The 16,831-nt window shown below is 61.9% G+C and overlaps 1 protein-coding gene across 6 annotated transcripts; it reads left to right on the top strand.

Moving 5' to 3' along the window:
• Nucleotides 1-293: 293 nt before the first annotated feature.
• Nucleotides 294-16,521, top strand: COPZ2 (coat protein complex I subunit zeta 2). Of its 6 annotated transcripts, none has more exons than XR_012898005.2 (10): nucleotides 294-453; nucleotides 2,156-2,230; nucleotides 5,737-5,818; nucleotides 6,467-6,558; nucleotides 6,865-6,920; nucleotides 7,707-7,784; nucleotides 8,494-8,545; nucleotides 8,656-8,776; nucleotides 12,208-12,246; nucleotides 14,641-16,521. XR_012898005.2 is itself a non-coding variant. In XM_075911165.2 (9 exons), the coding sequence occupies exons 1-9, from the start codon at nucleotides 337-339 to the stop codon at nucleotides 14,686-14,688; spliced, it is 639 nt and encodes a 212-aa protein (XP_075767280.1). In that variant the 5' UTR covers nucleotides 295-336; the 3' UTR covers nucleotides 14,689-16,521. The 6 variants fall into 6 exon arrangements, 2 of the variants coding, with proteins under 2 accessions (XP_075767281.1, XP_075767280.1); XR_012898006.2 differs by having other exon boundaries at nucleotides 8,656-8,772; XR_016348030.1 differs by lacking the exon at nucleotides 8,656-8,776 and adding an exon at nucleotides 13,283-13,371.
• Nucleotides 16,522-16,831: the final 310 nt, after the last annotated feature.

A 16,831-nucleotide genomic window follows, 5' to 3' on the forward strand; every position in this document is an offset into this window, starting at 1 on the left:
CCTGACTGCAGAGGAGGCAGCTCGAGGTATTGGGGGGCGCAGCGCCCCTGCTCCCTCCCTTATGGGCGTGGGGGAGGGGCCTGGTTTTAGCTACAAGCCGCCCCCCCCTTTAGTGCAAGACTGTTGGGGGGCTCCGCTGTTGCGGGCGGGGGCCCCTGTTGGGCGGGGGGGACCCCGACTGGCTCCCCCCGTTAGCGCAGGCGGCCCTGGGGGGGCGCTCCCCGCAGGCCGGTCTAGCAGCGCGGGGAGCCCGGCCCCCCAGGACCGCAGCCCCAGGGGGCGCGGCGGGGCGGGGCGCGGGGCGGAGCGGCCCGGCCGAGCGCTCCGTGCCGCGGGATGCAGCGCGCCGAGGCCCGGCCACGTCAGCAGCCCGAGGGGGCTGCCCCGGGGGGCGGAGGCGGCGGGGACCGGGCAGCTGCAGCCGCCGGAGCCATGGACCCCACGGGGCTGCTGGTACGGGCGGGCTGCGGGGCCGGGGGCTGCGCGCAGCGGCGCCAACTCGCCAACTTCCCGGCCGCGCAAAACTTTCTGCGCTGGGAGCTCCGTGGGGGGGCGGGGTTCAGGGGCGCAGGGCCGGGGAGGGGACCCCGGGGGCTGCAGGGGAGAAGAGAAGGCGAGTCCAGGAAGCAGAGCCCAGAAGGGGGGCAGGGGTACAGCCCTGGGGCAGAAGAGGGGGAAAAGGGGGGCAGGAGAAGGGGGCAGCCCTGGGACAGAAGAGGGGGGCAGGGGGACAGCCCTGGGGCAAAAGAGGGGGAAAAGGGGGGCAGGAGAAGGGGGCAGCCATGGGGGAGAAAAGGGGGGCAGGGGGACAGCCCTGGGGCAGAAGAGGGGGGAAGGGGGCAGGAGAAAGGGGCAGCCCTGGGACAGAAGAGGGGGGCAGGGGGACAGCCCTGGGGCAGAAGAGGGGGGAAAGGGGGACAGGAGAAGGGGGCAACCCTGGGACAGAAGAGGGGGGCAGGGGGACAGCCCTGGGGCAGAAGAGGGGGGAAGGGGGCAGGAGAAAGGGGCAGCCCTGGGACAGAAGAGGGGGGCAGGGGGACAGCCCTGGGGCAGAAGAGGGGGGAAAGGGGGACAGGAGAAGGGGGCAACCCTGGGACAGAAGAGGGGGGCAGGGGGACAGCCCTGGGGCAGAAGAGGGGGGAAGGGGGCAGGAGAAAGGGGCAGCCCTGGGACAGAAGAGGGGGGCAGGGGGACAGCCCTGGGGCAAAAGAGGGGGAAAAGGGGGGCAGGAGAAGGGGGCAGCCATGGGGGAGAAAAGGGGGGCAGGGGGACAGCCCTGGGACAGAAGAGGGGGGAAAGGGAGGCTGGGGAAGGGGGCAGCCATGGGGGAGAAGAGGAGGGCAGGGGGACAGCCCTGGGACAGAAGAGGGGGGAAAGGGAGGCAGGGGAATGGGGGCAGCCATGGGGGAGAAGAGGGGGTCAGGGGGACAGCCCTGGGACAGAAGAGGGGGCAGGGGAACAGCCCTGGGGCAGAAGAGGGGGCAGGGGAACAGCCCTGGGGCAGAAGAGGGGGACAGCCATGGGGCAGGAGAAGGGGGCAGCCATGGGGGAGAAGAGAGGGGAAAGGGGGGCAGGCCTGGGGCAGAAGCGGGGAGCAGGGGGACAGCCCTGGGGCAGAAGAGGGGGGCAACTGTGGGGGGGAAGAGAGGGGGCAGTGCCAGGGGGCTGGAGGGGAGCCTGCTGCAGCCGCTGTTCTCGGCAGGCAGGCTAAAGCTCAGAGGGTCTGGGGCCAGGCCCCCCTGAGCCGTCCCAGCCCCGTCCCTTTCTCAGCCTCCGGTCCCGGGGTGAGGCCTGTCTCAGTCCTCTCGGCTCAGGTTCTGTGGTACACTTGGACTCGGACTCTGGAGCAGTCAGTGCATGACAGAACTTGGGCTTGGACGGACCCTTCCGCAGAGCGCCCGCGGCCCCCACCCCCCTCTGGCTCTCGGGCCGGGGCATCGGGCCTGGATCGGGGCCTCTGGCTTCGTGGGGAGGGCTGTGGATTGGAACCAGGCCAGGGGCTCTTTGGGCACTTCCAGAGGGCGGAGACAGCCCTGCAGCCCCCTTTCCGCCTCCTCAGGTCACTGGGGGGGGGCGACCCCGTCCCGGGGCAGGGGAGGCACCCAGGTTCTGGAGGCGCCACCGGGCCGCTGGCTTCATGCTGCCCTTGTGTCAGTTTCAGGAGCCTTCCCTCTACACGGTCAAGGCCATTTTCATCTTGGACAACGATGGACAGCGCCTCTTAGCCAAGGTAAACGCCACCTGGCCTGGAAGCTACACACTGAACCCAGGCCTCTGCCCCCCCAGGAGATGGGCTTTGGCTCTGCCCTTCCCCACCGGCCAAGGCGCAGGTCTCCTTTGCCGCAACCCCACATGCTGAGGAGATGGAGAAAGCTACCTGGGCCAAAGCCACCTCCTGGGCCGTATGGGCCAGCACAGAGGGCACCTGTCCGGCCTTCTGGGCTCCATTCTCAGCACTGCTGAGAGCTCGGGCAAGTCATTTCGCCTCTCCGGGCCTCCCGCCGCGCTCAGAAGCCCTGTGACAGCTCTCGCGGGGAAGCAGGCCGAGCGCAGCTCCAGCAGCAGGAGAGGGCCCACGAGTGCAACGCTCCCACACTCATCTCCCGCACCTGGAAATCAGCCACTCACCTCAGAACACACGTCCTGCGTGGGGCCTGTGTGACCCGGAGGCCGGGGTGGGCAATCAGCCAGGGTTAGCCTGCGTCTCCGCAGGTACGGCCGCTTGCAGCTCCCGTTGGCCGCAGATCGCTGTTCCCGGTCAATGGGAGCGGCGGGAAGCGGGTGGGAACCCAGACACCACTTCCTACAGCTCCCATTGGCTGCAGATCGCTGTTCCCAGCCAATGGGAGAGGTGGGGACCCAGACACCACTTCCTACAGCTCCATTGGCTGCGGATTGCTGTTCCCAGCCAATGAGAGCGGCAGGAAGCGGGCGCGGACCCAGACACCACTTCCTACAGCTCCTATTGGCTGCAGATCGCTGTTCCCAGCCAATGGGAGAGGTGGGGACCTAGACACCACTTCCTACAGCTCCCATTGGCTGCAGATCGCTGTTCCCAGCCAATGGGAGAGGTGGGGACCTAGACACCACTTCCTACAGCTCCCATTGGCTGCGGATCGCTGTTCCCGGCCAATGAGAGCGGCAGGAAGTGGCAGGGACCTAGACACCATTTCCTACAGCTCCCATTGGCTGCGGATTGCTGTTCCCAGCCAATGAGAGCGGCAGGAAGCGGGCGCGGACCCAGACACCACTTCCTACAGCTCTTATTGGCTGCAGATCGCTGTTCCCAGCCAATGGGAGAGGTGGGGACCTAGACACCACTTCCTACAGCTCCCATTGGCTGTGGATCGCTGTTCCCAGCCAATGGGAGAGGTGGGGACCCAGACACCACTTCCTACAGCTCCCATTGGCTGCGGATCGCTGTTCCCGGCCAATGAGAGCGGCAGGAAGTGGCAGGGACCTAGACACCATTTCCTACAGCTCCCATTGGCTGCGGATTGCTGTTCCCAGCCAATGAGAGCGGTGGGAAGCGGCGGGGAACTAGACACCGCTTCCTACAGTTCCCATTGGCTGGGAGCGGCGATCCACAGCCAATGGGAGCTACAAGCGGCCGTACCTGGGAGGCACAGGTAAATAAAGTACCAACAGCCCGCCGGGGGCTAACCCTGCAAACGGCCTCTGCCCGGCGGGCCACTCATCGCTCACCCCCGTGGTAGGTCCTGGCTAGGTAAGCCCGCAATCTGATGAGCCTGTAGCAGCCGCCCCCGGTTGTAAGTTACCGCCAGAGCGAATGCTGCAGTGACTTACCCGCTGACAGGTAACCCAAGATGCTAGTTTGCAGCAGCAGAGATTTGACAAGAGGCGCACCGGCAGGCGTCTGGCCACGAGAAGGCCGAGGGGGCTAGTGGACGTATATGCGGATACGTTTACGTTCATCTGACTAATCCCGACCAGGAGCAGGAGGAGGGTGAGGAGACACGCACAAGGGAAGGGGGATTTTGCGTGAGGCAGAGCGGCCTCCCAGGCCACCACGAATGAGCATGATGCTGGTGAAGAGGGAGATGACTTTTTGCAAGGGCGGGCGTGGCTAGGCAGATGTCCAGATGCGCGTTCTGGGTTGTCTGTGTTGACCCTGCTGGGCGGGAGTGGTTGTAGCTTTGCTCGCTGTCCAAACAAAATCACTGCCAAAGTGCGAATAGGAGCAGAGCCATTGTGCATGTCGGGGGTCCCGACAAAACTTTCATTGTAATGATACTCGGCCTGGTCCGGGGACAAGAACCTCCCACGCCTCGGAGCGTCACTTGGGAATTTTAAAGGCATCAAGGCAATGAATACACAATCAGTAGATTAGGCAACACCTCTAGAGCTCCCAACAGTTGAGCGTAATACACATGCACACACGGAACTTAACGGGACAGGTAGCGAACAAAACCCATCAGACCCTGGCCTTGCAGCCTGCGTTCCTCCCACGCCTTCATCTGCTCGGATTATGAGCCTTCTCTCCGGAGCGAGCTGTAGGACACCTGGCAACATCCTTATTTTAACAGCGTTTGCCTCTTTACATGGGCCTCCCAGACACAGGGATATTTTCTGACTCCGCCGCCAAGAGGCCGGGACGGCATTACAGACACCGGCTGGGTGTGGGGCTGCTTCAGCTTTAGAAGTTCTTGCTTCTGCGATTGTTATGGACGCTCGTGGAGTAATGGACGTTGATTGCGGTTTCTGTTATTAGCCCAGGTTGGACCTCTCTGATCCGGCACCCTCGGGACCTGACTGGTCACGAACAAGGACATTTGCCAGACCGGGGAGGTCCCCTGGCACCAGCCCCCCAGCCCGCTGCCCCTTCCCATCACTGGCTCCACTTCGGCCCCTGGCAGCCCCCCTATTTCCACCTGAACTTCTGGCTTGGTCCTGGCTCTGCTGCTGGCTCCAGCCCTGGCCCCCAGACCCCACTGGGCTGCCGGACGGCTCTGGCCTCAGACAGAATACCAGATGCTGGCCCCAGTCCCACGGCCGCTGACTCTCCTGCAACGAGGCTTCTGCCCGGAGTTCTATGGTCTAGGGTGGAGCACGGATATTGCCAGACTCCCAGGTTTGCGAGGTGCAGCCGGGATAGCGGTAGTGTAGAGCACCCCCGTCGAGGCCTGCATGGAGAATCCCAGACCAAACGGACGATCCCTGCCCCAGAGAGAACATGAGCACAGAACGGCCAGACTGGGTCAGATCATGGGTCCATCGCGCCCAGTGTCCTGTCGGCCCACAGTGGCCAGTGCCGGAGGGAACAGAACAGGGAATCCTCACGGGATCCCTCCCCCTGTGGCCCATTCCCAGACACACAGAGGCCGGGGGCACCCTCCCTACCCATCCTGGCTAACAGCCATTGATGGCCCTAAGCTCCATGAGTCTATCTCCCTCTTTTTTGAACCCTGGTCTTCACCTTCCAGACTGTGCGCGACACAGACCGATGCGGGGAGCACAGGGAAATCCCACGGTGCTGGCAGGCGATTTCCCACCTGTTCATTGTCCAGGCTGTGCGGGAACACTGCCTGAGCCAAACCGCTGCTCTCCGGCCCATGCCAGTGCGGGTTTCCCCGCCACTCCAAAATGTCCTTTACTCTGCCCGCCAGTACAGCCAGCCTTTGTGGGGTCTCCGTGTTGACTCCTCTAGCCAAGCGCTCCTTCCTTTTCCCGCCCGTCCCGTCGGCTGCTCTGACTCCTTTGCTCCTGCCCCTGCAGTACTACGACGGCACCTTCCCATCCACGAAAGAGCAGAAGAGCTTTGAGCGGAGCGTCTTCACGAAGACCCACAAGACGGACAGTAAGTAGCTGAGTCTGGGGTAGGCCGCCGGGCGACGGAGAAGAGGGTTTTCCGAGCTGCTCCTTTAGGCCCTAGGCGGCTTCGGTCAGCGGCTGTCTGAGCGCTGCCAGCTGTGTGTATCCCTCGGGGTGTGGGGTAGTGGCTTCCTGCCATGGTCACGGCAGTCCAGGCAGGAGTCACGCCAGCGATCGTGCCCGAGTGGGGATGCTCTCGTATCGCTCACGCAGTCGTGCGAGGACGCTGGCGGGGCCGTCTCACGTCCGTGCAAACCACCGCTAGTGCGCAAGCAGCAGGCGCGCTGCCTGTGCTGAGGCCTTTTTCTGGAACGGCGCCGTTCACGACGCTGCCTCCAAGGGTGGGCAGAGCAGTGGGCCGGTCTGTCCTCTCTGCCCGCGTGGGAGCCTCAGGAATCCCAGAATGCCCTGGGACTGGCAAATGAGCATCAGCCTCGCCACGCTGGGCACCCCAGGGGGTCACCAGGAGACAGGAGAGGGCTGGGAACAAAGCATTTGGTGGCACCACCCGCTGCCCTATTCTCGGGGACAGGCCAGGTTTGCCGTCCCCTTCCCGTCTGGATGGCGTGATCCAGAACTCTGTGCTCAGTGCCAGCCTAACGCCCCCTCCCTGTGCCCCCCTCCCTTGTGCCAGGTGAGATCGCCTTTCTGGAAGGGCTGACCATCGTCTATAAGAGCAGCATCGACCTCTTCTTCTACGTGGTGGGGAGTTCCCAGGAAAACGAGGTACCCCCGCCCCCGAGGCGCAGGAGGGCCAGCTCTGTGCTGGGCGGGTTTCTCTTTCCCCACTCGGCTTGCCCGGCGGGCGGGAGATGCTCCGGCCCCGCCTCTCGCCCTGTCCCCGAAAGGTTTGGGGAGGGATTTGTCTCCTGCTTCTCGATGGGCCCAGGGTCCTGCGGCGTGAGCGTGTCCCTGGGGGATGCTGCTGCCGGCGGCGCGGCTTTGCTGTCCGCCAGGCACCCGGGGCTGCTGGCGCGAGTGCGTTGGTCCGTCCAGACGGGCGGCACTGACCGATGTCTCCTCCTCCTGCAGCTGATGCTGGTGGCCGTTCTCACCTGCCTCTTCGACTCCCTCAACCACATGTTACGGTGAGCGCCTGGCTGCAGCCCTCTCCCGGCCACAGCTTCCGCCTGGGCCTTGCCCCACACCCCTCCGTTCGAGGTCTCCAAGCCCCGTGCCCACGCGCAGGAATCAAGGAGGCCGTGTCTGCCCAGGGGGCACTCCCAGGCGTGAGCTGGCCTCCAGCGGCTCCCGGTCAGCGGTGCAGCGGGAGGGCTCTCCCGGCACCACGGACCAGGCATCCCCAGAAGCAGCCGGCAGCAGGTCCCCAGCCAATGGGAGGGCGGAGCTGGTGCTCAGGGCAGGGCAGTGCCTGGAGCCCTGTGTGTTCCCCCCTTTAACCCCCTCAGGACTGGGACCTGTTGCCGGCCGCTTCTGGGTTGCAGCATACTCTGCGGTGCCAGGCCAGGCAGGGAGCTGCCTTAGCCCCCCCCCCCATCCACTCCCCTGCAGCCACGAGCCCCAGGGCCCGACATCCCCCCACGCGCCCCGTCCTTTGGAAACCCCTGCCCTAGACCGCACCTGCTCTTGTTACTGGAAGGGAATCCAGGAGTCCTACCCCCTCCCGCCCCGCCAGGTGCTAAGCCTGCAGCAAGGTTGGAGCCCCATTCCCACTGCAGCGCCTTGGCCCATGCCCCGTCCCCGACGCACGAGGGCCGGTGGTCCCCCGAGCATTGCTCCGGGGGAGGAGAAAGGGGGAGCTGGGAGCAGGGGGGGAGGGGCTGGCCGCTGTGGTGGGATGTGGCGCTCGGGCGCCGGCAGGGGTCTGGGGACGTGTCCCACACGCTCACTGGCTCCCCCGGCCTTGCCCTCAGGAAGAACGTGGAGAAGCGCTCCCTGCTGGACAACCTGGATGGCGCCTTCCTGGTGGTGGACGAGATCGTCGACGGGGGGTGAGGCGCCGTGTGCTCTTGCGCCCTGGGGCTTCCCTTGGATCCGGGGCGGGGAAGGGACGGGGAGGCCAGGCGGGCTGGCCAGGTGCCGAGGGGGGGGCTAAAACCAGGGCTGCTCGCCCGGGGTTGGCACCTTCCACCGCTGGGTCTCCTGCCCGGAGCCAGCCCACGTCCGTAGGAATCCGAGCCCTTTGCCGTCCGGTGGCTGCCGACGCCAGCGTGAGCCGAGCTTGGCAGGTGGGCCGGCGGTGGCAGCCAATCCCTTGGTCAGCCGAGTACTAAACTCACCAAGTCAGCGGAACTTCATTAACCCTCCCCTCCCGCCCGCGCTGGCTAGCCATAGATCAGAAAGTGCTTTGCAAAGGAGGGCAGTATCACCACCCCCATTTTACAGATGGGGAAACTGAGGTGCGGCACAGGGAAAAGTGACCTGCCTAGGGTCATTCAGCATTGGTCCCATCTCTCCTAAGTTCCGGTCCAGGGCTGAGGTTCGCTGGAGGTGGAAGAGGGGGGGAATCTTGCCCTGCGGGCGCCCAGCCGGTACCTGTTCCTGGGGCAAGGGAGAGCGTTGGTGTCCAGGTTTGGCCATTTGGCCCCAGCTCCGCACTCAGACCCAGTTTTGCAGCTCTGGGGCGCAAACGCGCCCGGAAAGCGCCTGTAGGCGAGCCGTGACCTGACAGGACAATCCCGTTGCTCCCCGTGTACGTAGGGTGATTCTGGAGAGCGACCCTCAGCAAGTGATCCAGAAGGTGAACTTCCGGGTGAGTGTTTCCCGGAGCCCGTCCCCGCGCTCTGCACAGCTGCTCCCCCTCACTTCTCTGTCCTTCCAGCCCTCTGCTCTAATCCCCCTCTTGGATTCTTTCCACCCCAGGCGGCCTCGGAGCCGGCGCCGTACGGGTTTGTTCTCTTCGATTACATCACCGGTAACTCAGAGCAGAGTGACTCCGTGCCCGCCAAGGGCGACAAATAGGCAGCGGCCAAGTGGGAGGCAGGTGTGAGGTCACTTCCTTCTAAGCATGGCGTGGCCGTGGCTTAGCTGGGCAGGTCACGCCCTCGTCTGCATGGCACGAGTGACTCCGGAGTGGCCGTCGGCCTTGGTGGGATTCTGCTGTCATTAGCCGTTCTTCTTCCTTGTCAGTTTCGGCCTCCATCCAAAAATCTTTCACAAACAAAACTGACGTGGAGGGAGCGAGAAGGGACAGGGTTCCATGCGGAGCCAGCCCCCAACAGCTCCCTTTTAGGCACCTGGATGCAGCTGCTGGGCTGTGAGCACGTTTATAAACGTTCCCAGTGGCATACCGGGTTCCCAGAACTGCTGTTTCCTGCTGCCTGACATTATATCTGACAGGCAGGATTATGGAATATTAATGAGGGCATGTGATTTTTATCACTGAATGTACTGCCAGTCTCAACTGGTGCTAGGTTTGGCTGAACTAGCAATGAGCATCCACGTTCATCTCCTGCCAGGATGAGGTTTGTCGATAAAATTATTCCCCCCCAAAAGGTCTCCACAATAAACACAAGGGCTGTGTCTACACTCGCAGCTTCTTGCACAAGAACATCTTGCGCAAGGGTTCTTGTGCAAGAACTCTTGTGCAAGAACACGTCCACACTGCTCTGTGCGAGCTGCACTTTTGCGCAAGAGCGCCCATGGCAGTGTGGACGCTCTCTTGCGCAAGAAAGCTCCGACGGCCATTTTAGCCACAGGGCTTTCTTGCGCAAGAAACCCCCGCCGAGCGTCCACACTGCCCACTTGCGCAAGAGCCCCTGCGCAAGAGGGCTTACACCTGTCAAAAAAGAGCGTAGCTCTTGCGCAAGGAGCCCCCTCTTGCCACGCCGGACTGTACATTTACTTGCGCAAGAGCGGGCGGGCAGTGTAGACGCTCTGCATGTTCTTGCGCAAGAATGGCCGTACTTGTGCAAGAAGCCGCGAGTGTAGACAGCCAAGTTGTCTTCAAAAGGGATTAAAGCTAATTGGATCATTGCAAGCCTGGAGTAGCCGTGTGTGCTTGCTTTGGGGCTTGTCCCATTTGAACTCTGGGCTCAGAGGGTCTAAGAGCTTGTCTACACTGGCATGTTTTATCACCAAAACCTGCCTTTTGGCGACAGAACAGTGAGAGACTTTTGGGCCTTATGGGCCAGTTTTGGCAACAAAAAACTTGCAGCCCTGCAAGAGACTATTGTCTTTTCCCCTCTATTGTTGAGAAAGAGCCAGTGTGGGCTCTGCAGTTTGTTTTGTCGAGAGAACTGGCTTCTGCCAGTATCCCACAATGCTGCCCTGATGGTTGTGCTCAGTGTTTTGGGATCTCTGCTGCCCTGCAGGGATGTGCCCCTCCCCTTTCAAAGCTCGGGGAAGTGTCTGGCAGCAGAGTGAGCTGCTCCGTTTGGAGAATAAACAAAGAGCAAATGATTGGAGTGCTCCTGTTCTGCCCTGCTAGGAACCCAGCGGCTGGCTGCTGCTGCAGAGGGAGGGCTGGAGAGGCTGCTGTGCTGCTTTGACGTTCCTCAGCACAGAGAGCTCAGAGCTACACGGGAATCCCAAGAAGCGCAGGGATCAGCTCTGCCTTCCCGCCACACTGCATTGTGGGATGCTTCCCCACAATGCTTTGCCCTGTCTGCTGACAGAGAGCTCCTTGTCGACAATGGGAGGCAGAAAAACCCGTGCAACCGGTTTTCACTTTTGGCGACTTTTCCATGGCGACTGCACGTTTGTCGCCAAACCTCCCCAGTGTAGACAGAGCTGCAGGCACAGGCTGAGCACTGGGAATGGGGTGAGAATTTTGCTGCCTGCTAAGGAGTTGTTGGCAAGATCGGTTTGTCCCGAGGACGTCCCCTCCGTGGGCTTGTTTCTAACCTTGTGGGCTTCCGTGTAACCGCTCTGCCCGTGATGCGAGTGTCTCAGCCTCCAGCATCGTCAGCCTGCTGTGGAGGTCAGCTGGTCCGAGCTGTAATCAACTGAACCAGTGTGATCCCTCGGGCTTCTGGCCGGGAGGACATCCCCAGAACTCACAGCTCTTGGGGCCAGGACTGCATGTGCAAAGGCATTGTGGGATAGCCTGCAGAGTTTCCCAGCATGCACTGTTGCATGATGGTGTGGAAAATCCCGCATGGTCGACACCCGGCACCCTGGGAAAATGGTGCCCCATGGGCACACTGAAGCCCACAAGCTGTGTGCTCTCAGCAGCTTGTACCAGGGCCTACGTTGGAAGCAACGAGACGTGGAATTATCCGAGGCAAGACCCGCCTCTCCTGCTGCAACTGCTCTGGCCCGGTGCGACGGGGGCATCTGAGCCCCGAGCTGCCTGGGCATGTCGCTAGCCGCAGCAGAGGCGGTTGCTCGGTGTGAGAACAGGGTAAACAAATGCAGCGGACACGTCAGCCGCGCCAGCGTTCCCTGATCCAGCTCCCCCCAAGACTGTTGGCAACAGCTGTGCCGGGAGGCGCTGTGCTCTCTGTGTCTGTAACAGGAGCCCTGGGCGGAGAGCGGCGTAGCTGAGCTGGGGGGGAGCAGTGGGCGTAGCCCTTGTCCTGTCCTGCCCGGCTCTGTCTGCGGACCCCAAAGTGCTTCATCTCATGCAGTTCCCATAAGGCCAGGGAGGGCTCCGTCGGGTTCGCTCCACCCGTGGCTGAATCGCAGCCACTTCTGGGGTGGAACGTGGCAGCGGTTTCCACAGCCGCCCAGCACAAGAGGAGGCGACGCCTGTTTCGTTCCGATGCTCGGATTTCGATGGGCAGGATGCGATCGCCTGAGTAGCATTGGGGTCGATGCCCCTAAGTGCCTAGGGGGCTTTTAACGCTGGCAGACGGCGACGTCAGGTTGGCGTGTCCCCCGAAACGGGACTCGCCGGACCATAGCTCGCCCTGGCCTCAGGCACGGCCGTTAGGGTCTGCCACGACCCTCCCGTGCTTTTGAAAAGAACTCCCCAACCCCCTGCCTCAGTGATGTGGGGGTCCTCCCCCCCGGCTTAGCTTCCTGGGAGTGCTGGGGTCCCCAAGCAGTGGAGGGGCGTGTGCCCTCTGGCCAGTGGGTCTCCCCCATGCCTACAGCCCAGCCCTACCCTGTGCCTGCCCATGCAGCCGAGACAGCCTCTCTGCAGCTCCTGCCACACCAAGGCTGCCGCTCAGAAAGGCGCGGGCTGGCCTCTGCTCCTCCTTTGGCGAGGGCGGCTGCCCTGGGGTGCTGCCATCTTTGGGGTGGGGGGGGGATTGGGCTGCCCGGGGTTAGCGCCCACTGCCTGTGCTGGTCAGCGTTACGTGCCCCACGAACGCCCACTGCATGATCCCAGCCCCCACGTGGAGCTGCGCCCCCTGCCCGCGTGCTCGCCCCCCTCTGACCTGCTGGGCCCTGTCTGATCCACCCCACACTCACTCCCCTCTCCAGCCTGCTCCCCCCTGACCCTCCCTGTCCTCTGCCTCCCTTTAGGTGGACGACAGCCCTCTGTCTGAGCAAAGCGTCGCCCAGGTAAGGGCCCCAGCGCTCCCCCTTCCTCCCCGGGGCAGTGGAGGGGGCCTGGCCACGTGCCCTGCGCTGCGCTTGTACCCAGGCAAGGTTGGGCGGCCCAAGGAAGAGCGCCGAGTATTCTGGAGTCCTGGGCCCTGCGGCACCGACTGCTGGGGGGGTTTTATCCCGGGGGCTGTCTGCGCCCAGGCCCCTGAGTAGCCGGAGCATCAGTTCACCCCCGCGCTCAGCGTTTCGCTCCCCAGGCCCCGCTCCCAGCAACGGGTCCGTATCCCTCGGGGTGGCCAAGGGACCTTCGCTGCCTCCCCCACTGGGCTTACGTACGGACAGGGCGGCACGGAGAAGGGAAGGGAAGTGAGTTAGCCCGCTTCACGCAGCGCGTCCCCTGCAGGAGAGGAACTCGCCGGGCCTGTGATAATCTAACCCCCCAGCCGACACCCGCCTCCCTCTAGACATCGGACTCCCACGTCCCCCTGCTCTCACCGCTAGGCAGCACTTGGGGGGCAGGATCGGGAGAAGTTTGGGCCAGAAATGTGCTATGCCCGGACCTCAGGCGCCCCCCCCAGGTTTTGCTCGTGTGACAACGCACCTGAGCGCCTGCAGCAGGTCTGTGAGCCGTCCGACCAAACCGCCGCTCAGAAGGGGCATGGGGGGGCTTGGAGGCAGGTTGTGCCTCTGCCGTGGGTAGTGGGTACTGCAGGCAAGGGGAGGTGTTGCCTTCCCAAACCTGCCTGCACTGCCCAGGACGGCTGGGGCTGGAGTTGGGCAGGGATTGGCTGGGCGGTGGTTGTTGAAGAGGCGTGGTCTCAAGGGAAGGGGTGTGGCTTCGGGCAGAAGGGGCGGGGCTTGGACATGCCTTCCCCAGCTGGCCTTCACCACCCACTCTTGTACATGCTTTCTGGGCAGGCGCCGTGCATCACATGCCAGGTGCCTGAGTGTCTGTCGTCCTGTCTGTCCCCAGGCTGCTGGCAGGGCAGGGTCGGCCTGGGGGGCAGCAGCCCAAACCTCGCGGGGCCCCTCATGCGCGCTCTCCTTGCAGGTTTTTCTGTCTCGCCTAGTCCTGTCCACATGAGCCTGGGGGCTGAGTCTGTCTCACCCTGCACTAACTACCTCCTCGCACAGGGCAGAGTAAGTGACTGGCCCCGCGGGCCCTCCCAGCGGCCCCTTCACTTAACCCCTTCCTCCCCTCACCGCCAGAGGCCCAGCTGGAAACCTTGCCCCGGAGTCTGCTCTGCTGCTTGTGTCCGTTCCTCCTCCCCCTCCTAGGGCCTGTACTAATCTGCTGTACTAATTCCCCTCCCCCAGGCGGCTTAGCATGCTCCCCCCTCCAAAACATACAAATCGCCAGGGGGCCAGGAGGGCTGGGCCATTTGAGACTGGGGAAAGGGGAGCAAAAAAGGACGTTTCCCCGTGACTGGAGTTCCGGGAAGTTGCGCGGGTTCTTTGACAGTTGTCGAGGTCCCGGCTGGATTGATTCCCTTTGCCGGCTGCTAACCGCACCCCGTGGCGTGCGATTCCCACGTATAGCCAGGGTGACCAGCACTTGGGGTGTCCTGTGAGGTGTCTGGGGCTCCCGCCAGTTCCCACTGGCCCTGATGTCTTTGCTCCTCGAAAAAGTCCCCCCTCTACTGTGGATCAGGGAGTGTGTTGGGGGTGGGGGGGTTCAAGTTCAGTGCCAGGCAGCGGCCCCCCTGAGCTGCGGTGCGCACGCTGCGCTGTGAAGGTCTGCTGGCCGGAGGATGCCCGGTCCACGAGTTCTTTTCAGGATCCCACTCTAGCTCCAAACTCCGATGGGAGGGCGGCACCAGCTGATCGGTGACCACGGTCCAGGATGTCAGTGGAGCCCAGGCCGGGGATCCCAGACATCCCTGATGTCCTGGCATTGCTGGCTCCCGCTGCAGCTGGAGGGAGGGTGAGAGAAGGGCCCCTTCCCCCTGCCATTGCGCAACTGCGGTGTCTTTTTGGGCTCTGAGCCCAGGGAGATGCCTGGGGGCTCTTGAGAGCCAGGGGCATCTCCAAGCCTCTGGGAGTCTTCTGTACCCCTCCAGGGATGGAGGGAGCTGTAGAAATGCCCAGGCCAAAGGAGCCAATTCACCTGCTTGGCTGGAGTTTGCACGCAGGTGCCACCTGTATCAAAAAGGCACATCTGCCACCTAGCGGCTGCTTGGGGGAAATCAGGACTCAAACCTCCCTGCTGGTTTCACCCAGACCATCCGAAACCTCCCTCTCTTAGGACCAGGCAGGTGGATGCTGGCACCGAATGGGTCTCCTGGCGCCTGTGAAGGCGTCCTGCTGAGTCTGTAGCGAGTTGTGATCCGTGTGCAGAATCCCGGAGGCGGTGGGGCTTAATGGCTCTCTGTTTTCCTTCTCCTTTCCCTCCCCCCTCCTCCTTAATAGGTTCTGCAATCTGCCAAAGAGCAAATTAAATGGTCCTTATTAAAGTGAACGTCCCCGAGGAGAGCGCCCGGCCCTCCCGATTGGATGGGACTGAACCGTGCCGGCGAATGACTCCTCGCCCTATTCGATTAGCCGTTTGCAAACTGGCATGAGAAGTCTGACGAAAGCTTTTGGGTAGGATGCAAGATGGCTGACTTCGGCTGTGCCTGCTGGGGGAACGGCATTCTTCCAGGGGCACTGTCTTAAATCCAGTCTCGGCGGCATGAAACTCACTGCCTACTAAGGAGGGTGGTGGGGGTGGGGGGGAGAATTAACAGGTTAACAGACCAAAATCTGCTCTGTAACCCAGAGTGGCAGTGGTGTAACAGAGCAGAATCTAGCCCAGCATCCACGACAAACTCCTAACCGGCACCGTGTTACTACTGTTATTTAAGGAATGAACAGGCGGATTGGTTACTTGTATTCACACCACCAGAAGTGCTGCACAAGAGTCAGTTAGAATTTGTTTGGTACAAGGCGTCCCGGTATCCCTCGGATCCGCACTAACACCGCTGACGCGTGTAGGGACAGATGCGTTAGAAGGCCTCCCGTTCCCTGTTCTCACGTCGCACAAAAACCCAAACCAATTTGCGCAAATGGAAGTCAGCCGTGGGGAAAACATTCCCCGCTTTATGCCGTTGCGCTGCACAGCCACGTTTTTTGGAACCTATCTCGGATGTCTAGCGGGGATGCCCTGTACTAACAGAACCAGAACGTCCGGGAGTTGACTCTTCAGTTTCCCCAGTAAGGAGTTGGCGCCTTCTTTTGCAGGGTTGTCACGAGCGCACGCCTGCTTTTAATCAATGCCATGAGCCAGCGAGTGCTCCTCCTTCGGGGTCAAGGCCCTGCACACCGCCTGAACCCATCTGCGTGCCCTTTTCTCGTTCGCCCTGGGCTCTTGGGAATATCTCAAGGAGTCCTGTGGCACCAGATTTATTTGGGCACAAGCTCTCATGGGTAAAAACCACTTTGTCAGATGCACGGTGCCACGGGACTCCTCGTTGTTTTTGCAAATACAGACTAATGCGGCTCCCCCTTTGAGACTTGGAATATCTCAGCCACTCCCAAAATTTCTGCCTCTGTCTCCCAAGGCAGCCAGCGTTTTGCCCTCTGTGGGCGCTGGCCGTGCCTGTGTGGAGGGCCACCATGAATAAATGCCACCGTCACGCCCTTCCTCGGGCCGAGCGGGGATACATGCATGCACATCACTGTCATCCTGTCTGAGTAAGATTTGAAACCTCATAGAACCCTACAACTGGAAGGGACCTTGCGAGGTCATCGAGTCCAGTCCCCTGCCCTCACGGCAGGACCAAATACCGTCTCGATTGGGGTGGGGAACTTTTATGGGCCGGGGGCCGCTGTCCCACAGAAAAATCAGTTGGGGGCCGCACACAAGTGAGAAGTGCGGGAGCTGGAGCACCAGCGCAGGCTCCCCAATGCTGGAAGGGGAACCCTGAGCCTTGGGAGCCAGAATCAGGCAAGCCAGGGGCCACAGTTGGCCCCAGGCCTTAGGTTCCCCACCCCTGATCTAGATCATCCCTGACAGATCCCAATGTCGAGCACTACTAACCCTTAGCTCTTCATCAGTAGATCAGAAGGCACTTTACAAAAGAGGAGAGGTCATTTTAGAGATAGGGGAAACTGAGGCACAGATGGGGAGGGCAGTGATTTGCCCAAGGTTATCCAGCAGGCCAGTGTCAGAGCCAAGAATAGCATCCAGGCTTCCTGAGTTCCAATCCAGCCACTAGGCAGCACTGTCTCACTCATGCAGCTTTCACACTCATTACTTTTGTAAAAACAACCCAGCTTTTATGATCAACAAATAAAGTTTCATAACACGTGGGTCATTTTTCCCCTTGGTCTCTCCTGTCTGTATTGCCGGTGGGTGCCGGTCTGCTCCTACCACTGCACCGCACAGAATTCAGGCTGTGTCACTTTTTCCATTACAAGGCTTGACTGTAGAGGGGTTTATAACTCATCCATTAAAATCGCTCCAGACATAGCCGCAGCGTCAGCCTGGGACGCGTCTATTTTTGTGAAATGTTTTTCCTTCGATGGTGCCGGCGGTCGCCTGCCTTTGTTATCTTTGCAGTGAACTTCTGCACCCTGCGGCTTCATCGCGCAGCTTTGAGGGTGCTGAACTATTTATTTT

Source organism: Pelodiscus sinensis, chromosome 29, assembly GCF_052426305.1.
Source record: "Pelodiscus sinensis isolate ZL-2025 chromosome 29, ASM5242630v1, whole genome shotgun sequence".
Taxonomy (NCBI): Eukaryota; Metazoa; Chordata; order Testudines; family Trionychidae; genus Pelodiscus; species Pelodiscus sinensis.